Source organism: Myxocyprinus asiaticus, chromosome 34 (assembly GCF_019703515.2).
Source record: "Myxocyprinus asiaticus isolate MX2 ecotype Aquarium Trade chromosome 34, UBuf_Myxa_2, whole genome shotgun sequence".
NCBI lineage: Eukaryota > Metazoa > Chordata > Actinopteri > Cypriniformes > Catostomidae > Myxocyprinus > Myxocyprinus asiaticus.
This window is the reverse complement of record NC_059377.1, coordinates 40847734-40861884: the sequence shown is the minus strand read 5'-3', so window position 1 is coordinate 40861884 and position 14151 is coordinate 40847734. Positions and strand designations below refer to the sequence as shown.

The 14151-nt window shown below is 39.1% G+C and overlaps 2 protein-coding genes across 6 annotated transcripts in view; both read left to right on the top strand.

The window, feature by feature from the left end:
* The first annotated feature begins 3552 nt into the window (after positions 1-3552).
* si:ch73-345f18.3 (uncharacterized) lies at positions 3553-9065 on the top strand. Its single transcript, XM_051671012.1, has 4 exons — positions 3553-3640; positions 4455-4509; positions 6528-6737; positions 8157-9065. Exons 1-4 carry the CDS (start codon positions 3602-3604, stop codon positions 8525-8527), a joined length of 675 nt encoding a protein of 224 aa, XP_051526972.1. The 5' UTR covers positions 3553-3601; the 3' UTR covers positions 8528-9065.
* A 1977-nt stretch (positions 9066-11042) lies between these two features.
* LOC127425274 (hyccin) overlaps positions 11043-14151 on the top strand; it is a 54108-nt gene continuing 50999 nt past the window's right edge. The window contains exon 1 of one of the 5 annotated variants that reach the window (XM_051671027.1): positions 11043-11190. The gene's annotated coding sequence lies outside the window, so the exon portion shown is untranslated. The remainder of the gene's footprint in view (positions 11191-14151) is intronic. The other 4 variants (XM_051671031.1, XM_051671030.1, XR_007894598.1 and 1 more) reach the window with 4 other exon arrangements.

The following is a 14151-nucleotide window of genomic DNA, read 5'->3' as shown; positions in this document are numbered from 1 at the left end:
ATACATTATCGACATGTTGAAGTCCTTCACAGCTGCATGCCAAATCTTAAAGTGTGACTAAACAGCGCTAGTCAGCAGAAGCGCGCAGCCCAGACAAACCCTTCACATGACTACTGCTCATCACGAGCCGCTCAAAGCGCAACACACATCAGGTTCAGCAGCGCTGCAGTGGAGGGTAGTGTGAGTAAACGCAACTGCTTTGCGTTGGTCACGCTGTGTGGTTGAGCAGATGACAGCCTGCTTTCAGAACAATAGCGTTCTTGCCTGGTGTAAATAAATAGTTACCGCTGAGATTATCAAGATGGCATACATGGTCCTTAACGTTCCACACACACAAGACAGTGACTTTCAAATCAACATAATTCAAGGTGCACTCAGTCATTGTTTTCCTCATTACAAATTGTTCCTCAATAAATCAACAGTAATTTTAAAATATATGTATAAAATCGATCACTCACATGAGTGTAAGACTACATTTTAGTAACCTTATAAAGTTGTTTTATTCTGCATAGACAGGGTCTGTCTGTTTGTCTATCTATCTATCTATCTATCTATCTATCTGTCTGTCTTTTTCTTTCTTTTTGGAGGAGGTTTGGCACAGGGATTTACAGGGGAATTTAAAAATGTCACTTCATATCAAAAATTTTGCAGCATGACCAGCCTGACCAGACAAGATCACCTTGACCAGCTAAGATCAGCATGACCAGCCTGACCAGCCAAGACCACCTTGACCAGCTAAGATCAGCATGACCAGCCTGACTAGCCAAGACCACCCTGACCAGCTAAGATCAGCATGACCAGCCTGACCAGCCAAGACCACCTTGACCAGCTAAGATCAGTATGACCAGCCTGACCAGCCAAGACCACCCTCACCAGCTAAGATCAGCATGACCAGCCTGACCAGCCAAGACCACCCTACCAGCTAAGATCAGCATGACCAGCCAAGACCACCCTGACCAGCTAAGATCAGCATGATCAGCATGACCAGCCAAGACCACCCTGACCAGCTAAGATCAGCATGACCAGCCAAGACCACCCTGACCAGCTAAGATCAGCATGACCAGCCTGACCAGCCAAGACCACCTTGACCAGCTAAGATCAGCATGACCAGCCTGACCAGCCAAGACCATCCTGACCTGCTAAGATCAGTATGACCAGCCTGACCAGCCAAGACCACCCTCACCAGCTAAGATCAGCATGACCAGCCTGACCAGCCAAGACCACCCTACCAGCTAAGATCAGCATGACCAGCCAAGACCACCCTGACCAGCTAAGATCAGCATGATCAGCATGACCAGCCAAGACCACCCTGACCAGCTAAGATCAGCATGACCAGCCAAGACCACCCTGACCAGCTAAGATCAGCATGACCAGCCTGACCAGCCAAGACCACCTTGACCAGCTAAGATCAGCATGACCAGCCTGACCAGCCAAGACCATCCTGACCTGCTAAGATCAGTATGACCAGCCTGACCAGCCAAGACCACCCTCACCAGCTAAGATCAGCATGACCAGCCTGACCAGCCAAGACCACCCTACCAGCTAAGATCAGCATGACCAGCCAAGACCACCCTGACCAGCTAAGATCAGCATGATCAGCATGACCAGCCAAGACCACCCTGACCAGCTAAGATCAGCATGACCAGCCAAGACCACCCTGACCAGCTAAGATCAGCATGACCAGCCTGACCAGCCAAGACCACCTTGACCAGCTAAGATCAGCATGACCAGCCTGACCAGCCAAGACCATCCTGACCAGCTAAGATCAGCGTGACCAGCCTGACCAGCCAAGACCACCTTGACCAGCTAAGATCAGCATGACCAGCCTGACCAGCCAAGACCACCTTGACCAGCTAAGATCAGCATGACCAGCCTGACCAGCCAAGACCACCTTGACCAGCTAAGATCAGCAAGACCAGCCTGACCAGCCAAGACCACCTTGACTAGCTAAGATCAGCATGACCAGCCTGACCAGTGAAGACCACCTTGACCAGCTAAGATCAGCATGACCAGCCTGACCAGCCAAGACCACATTGACCAGCTAAGATCAGCATGACCAGCCAAGACCACCTTGACCAACTAAGATCAGCATGACCAGCCTGACCAGTGAAGACCACCTTGACCAGCTAAGATCAGCATGACCAGCCTGACCAGCCAAGACTACCCTGACCAGCTAAGATCAGCATGACCAGCCAAGACCACCCTGTCCAGCTAAGATCAGCATGACCACCCTGACCAGCCAAGACCACCTTGACCAGCTAAGATCAGCATGACCAGCCTGACAAGCCAAGACCACCCTGACCAGCTAAGATTAGCATGACCAGCCAAGACCACCCTGACCAGCTAAGATCAGCATGACCAGCCTGACCAGCCAAGACCACCTTGACCAGCTAAGATCAGCATGACCAGCCTGACCAGCCAAGACCACACTGACCAGCTAAGATCAGCATGACCAGCCAAGACCACCCTGACCAGCTAAGATCAGCATGACCAGCCTGACCAGCTAAGACCAGCTTGACCAGCTAAAAAAGGATTCAAATCCCCTTTATAACCAGCCAACCAGCTTATGCTGGTTTTAGCTGGTCTTTTCAGCAGCGCAGCATTTAATGATTATTTCAGTGGCTTTGCAATGTGAACATCATGAAGTATGTACATACAATAATATGGTAGCCTACCATCCACGTTGTTATAGGCATAAAACGCAACACTCAATTTTATACAATATGTAACAGGGGTCCCGGCTCTGTTTCTCTACCTACCAAGGGGTCCTTGGCCTGAAAATGGTTATAGACCCCTGGTTTAAAGGCAATGCCACCAGATACTAACAAAGTGTACGTAAACTTCTGACCCACTGCTAATGTGATGAAAGAAATAAAAGCTGAAATAAATAATTCTCTCTACTATTATTCTGACATTTCACATTCTTAAAATAAAGTAGTGATCCAAACTGACCTAAGACAGGGAATGTTTTCTATGATTAAATGTCAGGAATTGTGAAAAACTGAGTTTAAATGTATTTGGCTAAGGTGTATGTAAACTACTGACTTCAACTGTATTTAAAATGACAATTAAAGATGAAATGGACTCTATACACCAGAATAAGAAGCAGAGCCCAGTAAAAATGATTCAATGACGCCCTCTAGATACCAATATAGAGAATTGATATTTCCTTGATTCCAAACACAACATTCGGGAAAAATACCGAATGATTTATTTGCACATGAACTTGAATAAAAATATAATTCCAAATAAGTTCCTTTCATGTTTCAACTTTTGAAATAAATTAAGACATTTGTCTGTTCAAGACTGTTGCACATAAAATAGTATTTAAATCACATAGAAATAAAACCACACCGGGTAAGAAAAAATAAGTCAAACTTTACATTCAAAACACAATGTTAACTACAGAAAGGTTTTTTATTATTATTATTTATTTATTTATTTATTTTCTGGGACTTTTTTTTTAACGCAGGTGTCATGCACCTGTCTGTCACGTGGGACCGTGTGACTGTGACGTCACAGAGAACGCCAAAGTTACATTTTAACTATTTATTTTTTATTTATTTTTTTATTTCAGTGAATATTCCTGCGTGCTGAAAAAATGGGATGTTGCCAGTCCTCTTCCGATGCAGAAGCCGAGGTAGGACAGTTTTTATGGTTGTCGGACGAAGTTTTGCTGGTGTGTTGGAATTAAAAATGTGTTTGTTTAAACATGAAATCTGAAACTGGAAGCCCGTGTATGTATGTGTGTATGTATGTGTGTGTGTGTGTGTATATGTATGAGTTATCTTGCACTGTTTTAGACCTCAGAAACAGAGAGGATTCAGTAGAGATTGTATTTATTAACAAATTCGTTATTAAATCAGTAGATTTGTAGTTTCAGATTGGATTCACGCGCCAGTGGTTCAGGACAATCTAGAGCTTTTCACTTACTGTAAAAGTAGGTCAGCTGTAAAACAGGCTTGACCAACAGAGGAAAGAAAACATTAAGCATTGAAGATAATTACAGTAAACTCAAAGTATGTGGAATTATATCTGAAAGTTTTAGTTCAGTCCTGTTTTGTATTCTGTGCAAGTGTAATAGTCTTGAACAGAGCAATGGGCAGAATAATTCAAAACTAATAGTAGCAATTAGGATATGCTTCCTATTAATTTATGTGTATTTTTTTAAGTTAAGTAATGTCTGTTGTTTAATGAAAATGTGTTTGCACCAAACAAAACATGAATATAGTGATCAATAAAAAATAACTTGCTGTTTCAAAAACTTTCTGTCCATCTGTCTGTCTGTCTATCACTCTGTCTGTCTGTCTATCACTCTGTTTGTCTGTCTATCTATTTATCTATCTATCACTCTGTCTGTCTGTTTGTCTGTCTATCATCTATCTATCACTCTGTCTGTCTATATATCACTCTGTCTATCTATCAAATTACTTTATCTTTTCCATCACTTTCAGAGAGCACCACTGCTTCATACAGAATCTGTGAGGTCGCCACGCTCAGCTGCTAAAGGTCAGTTTTATAGGTCCATTATCTATTCATAATCACTGAGAAAACAAATGCATCTAAATGGAACCAAAAATGTTTAAAAAAAATCATATATTGAATATTTTAGATTAAATCAAATTTATCATGTACTGTTATTTGTAGCCATTTCAACAGGTTCTATCATTGATATTTGAATTAAATTGTTTATATCAATTACTCATCACCAAAAGACATAACCATTGCCATTAGACATCAAAGGATTTCTTAACAGGGCAGAGTTAAACCATATTAATAGTCTGTATGTGCAATGATGATTACAAGTGATAAAAATGCACATTAAAGGAATATTCTGGGTTCAATACAAGTTAAGCTCAGTCGACAGCATTTGTAGCATAATGTTAATTACCCAAAAAATAATTTCGACTCGTTCCTCCTTTTCTTTAAAAAAGCAAAATTCGAGGTTACAGTGAGGCACTTATAATGGAAGTCAATGGGGCAAATCTGTAAAAGTTAAAAATACTCACTGTTTAAAAAGTATAGCCACAAGATATAAAGGATGTGTGTAAACATGGTTTTAGTGTGATAAAATCACTTACTAACCGCATCTGTGTGAAGTTACAGCCAATTTTATGACGTTTTCAACAAATCCTTAAACGACTTGTAAAAATGACAATTTAAACAACTTTACAGCTCAAATAATACATGAGTTTTAACAGAAGAATTAATATAAGTGCTTTTATAAAATTGTAAGCATCACATTTCTGACTTTAAATCTTCCAAAAATTGGCCCCATTGACTTCCATTGTAAGTGTCTCACTGTAACCTCGATTTTTGCTTTTTTTTAAGAAAAGGAGGGACGAGTCGAAATTAATTTGTGTGGTAATCAACATTATGCCACAAATGCTGTCAATTGAGTTCAAGTTGTATTGAACCCAAAATATTCCTTTTAAGTAAAGTCTATCTATCTATCTATCTATCTATCTATCTATCACACTGTCTGTCTGTCTGTCTGTCTATCTGTCTGTCTATCTATCACACTGTCTGTCTGTCTGTCTGTCTATCTATCTATGTATCTATCTGCCTGTCTGTCTGTCTATTTATCTATCTATCTGCCTGTCTGTCTGTCTATCTATCTATCTATCTATCTATCTATCTATCTGTCACTCTATCTGTCTGTCTAGCTATCTGTCTGTCTATCACTCTATCAGTCTGCCTGTCTATCTATCTATCTATCTATCTATCTATCTGTCACTCTATCTGTCTGTCTGTCTGTCTAGCTATCTGTCTGTCTATCACTTTATCTGTCTGTCTATCTATCTATCTATCTATCACTCTATCAGTCTGTCTGTATCTATCTATCTGTCTGCCTGCCTATCTATCACTCTGTCTGCCTATCTATCAATCTATCTATCACTGTATCACTATCTCTATCTATCTATCTATCTATCTATCTATCTATCTATCTATCACTCTATCAGTCTGCCTGTCTGTCTGTCTGTCTATCTATGTATCTATCTGCCTGTCTGTCTGTCTGTTTATCTATCTATCTATCTGCCTGTCTGTCTGTCTATCTATCTATCTATCTATCTATCACTCTATCTGTCTGCCTGTCTGTCTGCCTGCCTGTATCTATCACTCTATCACTCTATCTGCCTGCCTGCCTGTCTGTCTGTCTGTCTCTATCTATCTATCTATCTATCTATCTATCTATCTATCTATCTATCTATCTATCACTCTGTCTGCCTGTCTGTCTGTCTATCTATCTATCTATGTATCTATCACTCTATCAGTCTGCCTGTCTGTCTGTCTGTCTATCTGTCTGTCTGTCTGTCTGTCTCTATCTATCTGTCACTCTATCAGTCTGCCTGTCTGTCTGTCTGTCTGTCTATCTATCTATCTATCTATCTAAAAAAGCATTTGTTATAACTTTAGACCAATCAAATGGCTCATTCTAATCCTTAATCGTGTCAGTTACATTTCATATACTGTATAAATGTAATAAATGTATCATTAACTAAAGCTGAATATTGTGACTCAAACAGACACAGCTCAGAGGACAGGCAGATTTACTGCCCGGCATGTTGGTGTGCCCGACCTCAACCAGCGTTTCATGGATGTTGCGGAAACGTTCAACAAACAGCAAGAGAACTATAACAAGATGAAGGAAAACCTTCAGACTATCGCGATCTGGTACAACTGCCAGACTAATGACAGTCTGTCACAATGCCTGAAGAAAATCAAAGAGGAACATGGTGAGACCCTCAATCGTGAGTCACGACCTGCAGGGGGCACAATCTGCCCGGAGGACAAACACACATCAGAATATGAGAAGAGAATATGTGCTACATCCAGAGGCTAGAATAGAGCATTTTACCCAACAAAATATCTTAGTAGTGTTAAAGCACTACATTTAAAACATACCATTATAAATAAAGTGTATTTAGGATATACATATACTGTATATATATTAAAGAACCATGGTATTACCATTTGATAACTTCACTGTACCATGGTACTACCACAATAGTACTTTTTGTTAGGGACTTTCAAAAAAAAGGTTTTTTTAATTAATTCATTACTAGTCATTTAGAATACCTTTTGGATAGCTTGAAAATACCACCATGTTTATTTGAACATAAACCACAGTAATACCATGTTTTGTTTAGACACATACCATGGTATAACCATGTATATAGTATTACAAAATACTATAGAGTGCCATGTAGATATCATGGTAAATGAAAATGGTAATCACTCAGTACAATGGCATTTATCATGGTAACTTGTTACTAAACCTGTGCTCTTTTGTAAGGGACTTAATTTTAGTTTCATATTTTCATACATTTACATTGTCAACTGGCACATCATTTATTAATTACATTGATATTCATCTTGTTTTCATCAGTTCTGCATTAAAAAATTTACATTTCATACAGAAAATGATTTTTAATCAAAGTAAAAAAAGAAAAAATACAATGTTGACACAGGTGCTCAAAAAGTGATATACAGTACATTTTATACCACCTATTGCATTATTACTAGGGCTGTCAAAATTTAATAAAATTAGTTATATTTTAATTAGATTAATTAATATATTATATCAATATTTGCTGAGAAATGCCCCCGAATAAATATAATTTTATATATAATATTCAAAATGTTAAATATATAATACAATATTTTATATATATATATATATATATATATATATATATATATATATGTGTGTGTTTTGCCTTTTTCAAGATTTACTTAAATTTCTTAACAAAATTCTATCAAATTGAATAATGTTTAACAAAATTAAATTAAAGGAACATTTCTGATTTAAACCCTCCAAAAATTGGCCCCATTGACTTCCATTATAAATGACTCACTGGAACCTCGATTTGTGCTTTTTTTTGTGGTAATCAACATTATGCCACAAATGCTGTCGATTGAGCTTAACTTGTATTGAACCCAGAATATTACTTTGATAAATGTAACTATTTTTTATTTTATTAAATTGATAACATTTTGTTATGAAATTGAAATGTGTAAAAAAATGTGAGTTTATATATTACATAGGTAACATTATAATTAATGTTTCTAACTCTGTCTCTCAACCAGTCAACTATATCTCTGTGTTTATCAAATTCCACCTTCAGTTTTGTGTCTCCTTTTCCATCTGTTAGATCAACATCATATCAGTCTGGAGGTTAAAGGTTATGACTTCCTACTAGTGGTGAGGTCAGAAGCCAAAATTCCAGAGAAACTGAAGCGGACGCAAGAGAACATGGGGGAGTTGAGTAAAGCTGCCAAGGCTGTCATGTCTGTTGGCACAAAACTCCACGAGATGATCGACTCGCTTCTGAAGGCCGAGGAGAACATGACCGAACAGATTGAAGATGCTGAATCCCAACACCAGGAGCGGAAGAGGCTGGAAGACAACCTGAAGGAAAACCTCAGACAGGCCAAAAGAGCAAAAGAACTGAGTCCAAAGTACAGGAATGAGGCTGGAGAACTTCTGAAGGAGGTGGCTCTGCTGTCTGGAATCACTCCATGAAACGAGCTACTGTGTCCTTTACAGTAGTACTAACTATTTGTGGATATGAAGGATTATATATTATGGTTAAAACAGGGTAGAGATTTTTTTTTTTTTTAGAATACCTGTTTATTATTCTAATAAACTATAACATGCTTATTTTCTTGTCTCATTTTTTTAAACAAAACATTTTGTGAGATGATTGAAAAAGTGAAGCAGAAAGCCTTTTAAATAAATACACAGTATTTACACAATCTATTTCTGTTGACCAGAACACTAGACTGCTGATTTAATGATGTGAACAGAGGCGTTTAAAGGGTATTAATTGCTGTTTAGTTTTGAAAAGCACTTGCATTGTTCAGAACTGGTCCTCAGTGGCTCTTCCTGGTGTTAATGTGAATATGTGAATATTGATCTATGACAAATTGGAGCAAACACAATCTTGAGCCCACTGCTTTTAGAAGAATTATTCCATGTTTGAATATTTTATTGTCAATTATTTTTGTTTTTTTTTGTTAGAATCATACCAGTGCACCTGTTAAATAAACATATTATTTTAATCACATAAACCTTTGTCTTAATTATTGTCTTAAATATTATTGTTGGTTTGAACTATGCATTCGGAAACATTTTGTTGCAATCTAATATATATATATAGTTGAAGTCAGAAGTTTACATACACCTTAGCCAAATACATTTAAACTCAGTTTTTCACAATTCCTGACATTTAATCGTAGAAAACATTCCCTGTCTTAGGTCAGTTAGGATCACTACTTTATTTTAAGAATGTGAAATATCAGAATAATAGTAGAGAGAATGATTTATTTCAGCTTTTATTTCTTTCATCACATTCCCAGTGGGTTAGAAGTTTACATACACTTTGTTAGTATTTGGTAGCATTGTCTTTAAATTGTTTAACTTGGGTCAAACATTTTGGGTAGCCTTCCACAATTTTGGCCCATTCCTCCAGACAGAACTGGTGTAACTGAGTCAGGTTTGTAGGCCTCCTTGCTCACACATGCTTTTTCAGTTCTGTCCACAAATTTTCTATCAGATTGAGGTCAGGGCTTTGTGATGGCCACTCCAATACCTTGACTTTGTTGTCCATAAGCCATTTTGCCACAACTTTGGAGGTATGCTTGGGGTCATTGTCCATTTGGAAGACCCATTTGCGACCGAGCTTTAACTTCCTGACTGATGTCTTGAGATGTTGCTTCAATATATCCACATAATTTTCCTTCCTCATGATGCCATCTATTTTGTGAGGTGCACCAGTCCCTCCTGCAGCAAAGCACCCCCACAACATGATGCTGTCACCCCCATGCTTCACGGTTGGGATGGTGTTCTTCAGCTTGCAAGCCTCACCCTTTTTCCTCCAAACATAATGATGGTCATTATGGACAAACAGTTCAATTTTTGTTTCATCAGACCAGAGGACATTTCTCCAGAAAGCAAGATCTTTGTCCCCATGTGCACTTGCAAACTGTAGTCTGGCTTTCATTCACATTCTGTCTCCTAGAGATGAACGTAGTTTGGTGCGAAAAGTACAAATCAATCCCAGAACAACAGCAAAGGACCTTATGAAGATGCTGGAGGAAACAGGTAGACAAGTATCATTAGTTATACTCAAACCAGCCCATCTGGCACCAACAATCATCCATGTGATTATCTAATTAGCCAATTGTGTGGCAGCAGTGCAGTGCAGTGCATAAAATCATGCAGATACGGGTCAGGAGCTTCAGTTAATGTTCACATCAACCATCAGAATGGGGAACATTTTTTATCTCAGTGATTTGGACCGTGGCATGATTGTTGGTGCCAGATGGGCTGGTTTGAGTATTTCTGTAACTGCTGATCTTCTGGGATTTTCACGCACTAACAGTCTCTAGAATTTACTCAGAATGGTGTCAAAAACAAAAAAAACATCCAGTGAGTGGCAGTTCTGTGGACGGAAATGCTTTGTTGATGAGAGAGGTCAACAGAGAATAGCCAGACTGGTTTGAACTGACAAAGTCTACAGTAACTCAGATAACCACTCTGTACAATTGTGGGGAGAAGAATATAATCTCAGAATGCTACGGTACCATGGTGCTACCATCTGGGCATGCCCTACAATTGCAATACCATGTTTTGTGGTCATGTACAATGGCATTATTTGAAATACCTTGAAGATGCATGTAAATACCATGTAACATGAATATGGTAATCATTCAGTACCATGGTACCACCACAGTACTTTATGTAAGGCCTTTATGTCAGGTTTTTTTTTTTTTTTTTATGCCGTTTATTCTTTTTACAATTAAATATATACACGTATAATAATGTTACTTCGGTAATAAAACATGTTTATTCCGTCAAGAATTACACAATGCATTACTACACACTTTTAACATTACCTGACAGTCCAACAGAACAGACACAACCTTTCTCGCTAGTGGAAACCATTATGCCCCGCCTTCGGGATAATTTGATTGGCTGCTATTTGCGGACGCGACTTTGGCTTTTATATGTTCTTCCGCCATTGGACCATACCGCTGTCAATCAAAAATCCGAACTCGCTCCAAGTTAGACTGAAGTGTGTGAAAGTACTGTTGAAGGACTCGCGTGCGCTCAGTCATTTCAGTACATTTATGGAGACGTAACTGAGACATAAACAAGACAAGCGGGTGGATATAGCATGATAAGTGAGTAAATATTTTAAAACAATCTTTATAAGACCTGTAGTTTGTCTTTTGCGAATTCGCTTATGGCGTGGCGGCGGTATCTCATGCGTGCGTTTATTCACACTGAGCTTTTAAAGCCATCTCTGATTATTAAACTCGTGCATGTGAGTGTGTTTGCAAACTTTATATGTGCATTTACATACATGGGCAGGTTAAAAGAGAAGGGCAGGTATTGCATTTGGTGTTTTAAGCAACATAAGTTGACAACGCAGCTTGTAATGCACGAACTGTCAGACTGAAGAGTGCGCGCGCGATGTTTGTATGAATATGGAAGTGTGTATGTATGTGTTGTATGTATGTGCATGGGTTTAAGTGTTTATAAATGCATGCAAGAGTGCGTTTGAGTGCTTGTTCATGTGTGTATGCATACGTGCAAGTATGTTTTGAGTGCTTCTTTGTTTCTGTGTGAGAATGCATGTATATACTGTGTTTCAAATCAAATCACTTTTATTGTCACACAACCATATATACAAGTGCAATGGTGTGTGAAATTCTTGGGTGCAGTTCCGAGCAGCATAGCAGTCGTGACAGTGATGAGACATTTATCAGGCATTGTATATGTATGTGCATTTGTTTGTGTGTCTGTATGTATAAATCTGAGTGTGTGTGAGTGCATGTATGCAGTGGGTTTGTTTGAGTGCTTGTTCATGTGTGTATATGTACAGTATGCATGCATGCATGCTTTGCAATTGAGTGTGTTTGAGTGCTCGAATGTTTATGTGTGAGAATGCATGTATATAGGTTTGAGTGTGTATGTGCATTTTAAGTGCTTTATGCATGCAGTATGTGTACTTTTGTAAGTGTTGTAATGTGACTGGGATACACACACCAGTCACACGGTTTGCTTTCCTTCCTCAGTCACTGCAGGACAGCTGATCAGCCTGTTTTCAAGGGGACGAGATTATAAAAGGAAATGAGCGCTATCATTTGAGAGAAAGCCCTCATACAGCGATAAGAGTCGTGAACAATGAGCTTGATCTGTTAGCATGACTGCAGAAAATCACGGTCGTGTCTGCTCATTATCTGACTCAGATTAGATTCATGCTCAGATGCGGCTGGTGCTTTTTGTATTTCTGACTGACAGTGCAATTATTTGTGTGTTACAAAAAACACTGCTTCACAGATTTGTTCTTTTTTAAACGTGGCATGTTTTGTGATCACCTGGAGTGGATTTGACAGTATTGCACAGAAAAAAGGCAGTTTTGCAGTTGCAATTTGATTGGCTGGCTTTACGAAACTTTCAGCAGTCAGGGGCAGTAGCGGTTCTAGCTTGTATGGTGCCTTGGGCGAAACCCCCTTCAGCACCATTCCTCTCTCCCTGCCTCCCCGCTAACAAATCTGTTGTGGCATGGTTTGTTTACTGCAATTCTCTGATTGGTGGAGCTTTACTGAGGAACATGGGTAGTTTAGTTCTTTTCCAGAAATTCAGCTGTTAAACACGATTTTTAAAATATGAAGTTGAAATAACACAAACAGATGGCTTCAACCTAAGCATATACAGTTGAAGTCAGAAGTTAACATTTTCCTTAGCCAAATACATTTAAACTCCGTTTTTCACAATTCCTGACATTTAATTGTAGAAAACGAACCTGTCTTAGGTCAGTTAGGATCACTACTTTATTTTAAGAATGTGAGATGTCAGAATAATAGTAGAGAGAATGATTTATTTCAGCTTTTATTTCTTTCATCACATTCCCAGTGGGTTAGAAGTTTACATACACTTTGTTAGTATTTGGTAGCATTGCCTTTAAATTGTTTAACTCGGGTCAAACGTTTTGGGTAGCCTTCCACAAGCTTCTCACAATAAGTTGCTGGAATTTTGGCCCATTCCTCCAGACAAAACTGGTGTACCTGAGTCAGGTTTGTAGGCCTCCTTGCTCACACAGGCTTTTTCAGTTCTGCCCACAAATTTTCTATCAGATTGAGGTCAGGGCTTTGTGATGGCCACTCCATTACCTTGACTTTGTTGTCCTTAAGCCATTTTGCCACAACTTTGGAGGTATGCTTGGGGTCGTTGTCCATTTGGAAGACCCATTTGCGACCACGCTTTAACTTCCTGACTGATGTCTTGAGATGTTGCTTCAAAATATCTACATAATTTTCCTTCCTCATGATGCCATCTATTTTGTGAAGAGCACCAGTCCCTCCTGCAGCAAAGCACCCCCACAATATGATGCTGCCACCCTTCATGCATCAAGCCTCACCCCTTTTTCCTTCAAACATAACGATGGTCATTATGGCCAAACAGTTTAATTTTTGTTTCATCAGACCAGAGGACATTTCTGATTAAAGTAAGATCTTTGTCCACATGTGCACTTGCAAACTGTAGTCTGGCTTTTTTATGGTGGTTTTGGAGCAGTGGCTTCTTTCTTGCTGAGCAGCCTTTCAGGTTATGTCGATATAGGACTTGTTTTACTGTGGATATAGATACTTATTTACCTGTTTCCTCCAGCATCTTCACAAGGTCCTTTGCTGTTGTTCTGGGATTGATTTGCACTTTTCGCACCAAACTATGTTCATCTCTAGGTGACAGAATGCATCTCCTCCCTGAGCGGTGTGATGGCTGCGTATTGTTTGTACAGCTGAACATGGTACCTTCAGGCATTTGGAAATTGCTGAACCAGACTTGTGGAGGTCCACAATTTTTTTCTGAGGGCTTGGCTGATTTCTTTTGATTTTCCCATGATGTCAAGCAAAGAGGCACTGAGTTTGAAGGTAGGCCTTAAAGTACATCCACAGGTACACCTCCAATTGATGCCAATTATCCTATCAGAAGCTAATTGTCTAAAGGCTTGACATTTTCTGGAATTTTCTAAACTGCTTAAAGGCACAGTTTACTTAGTGTATGTAAAAAAAAAAAATGGACTCTTTAGATGTCGCTCAGTCGGTTATTTCCTGTTGAAGTTGGTGGTTTTTGGCACA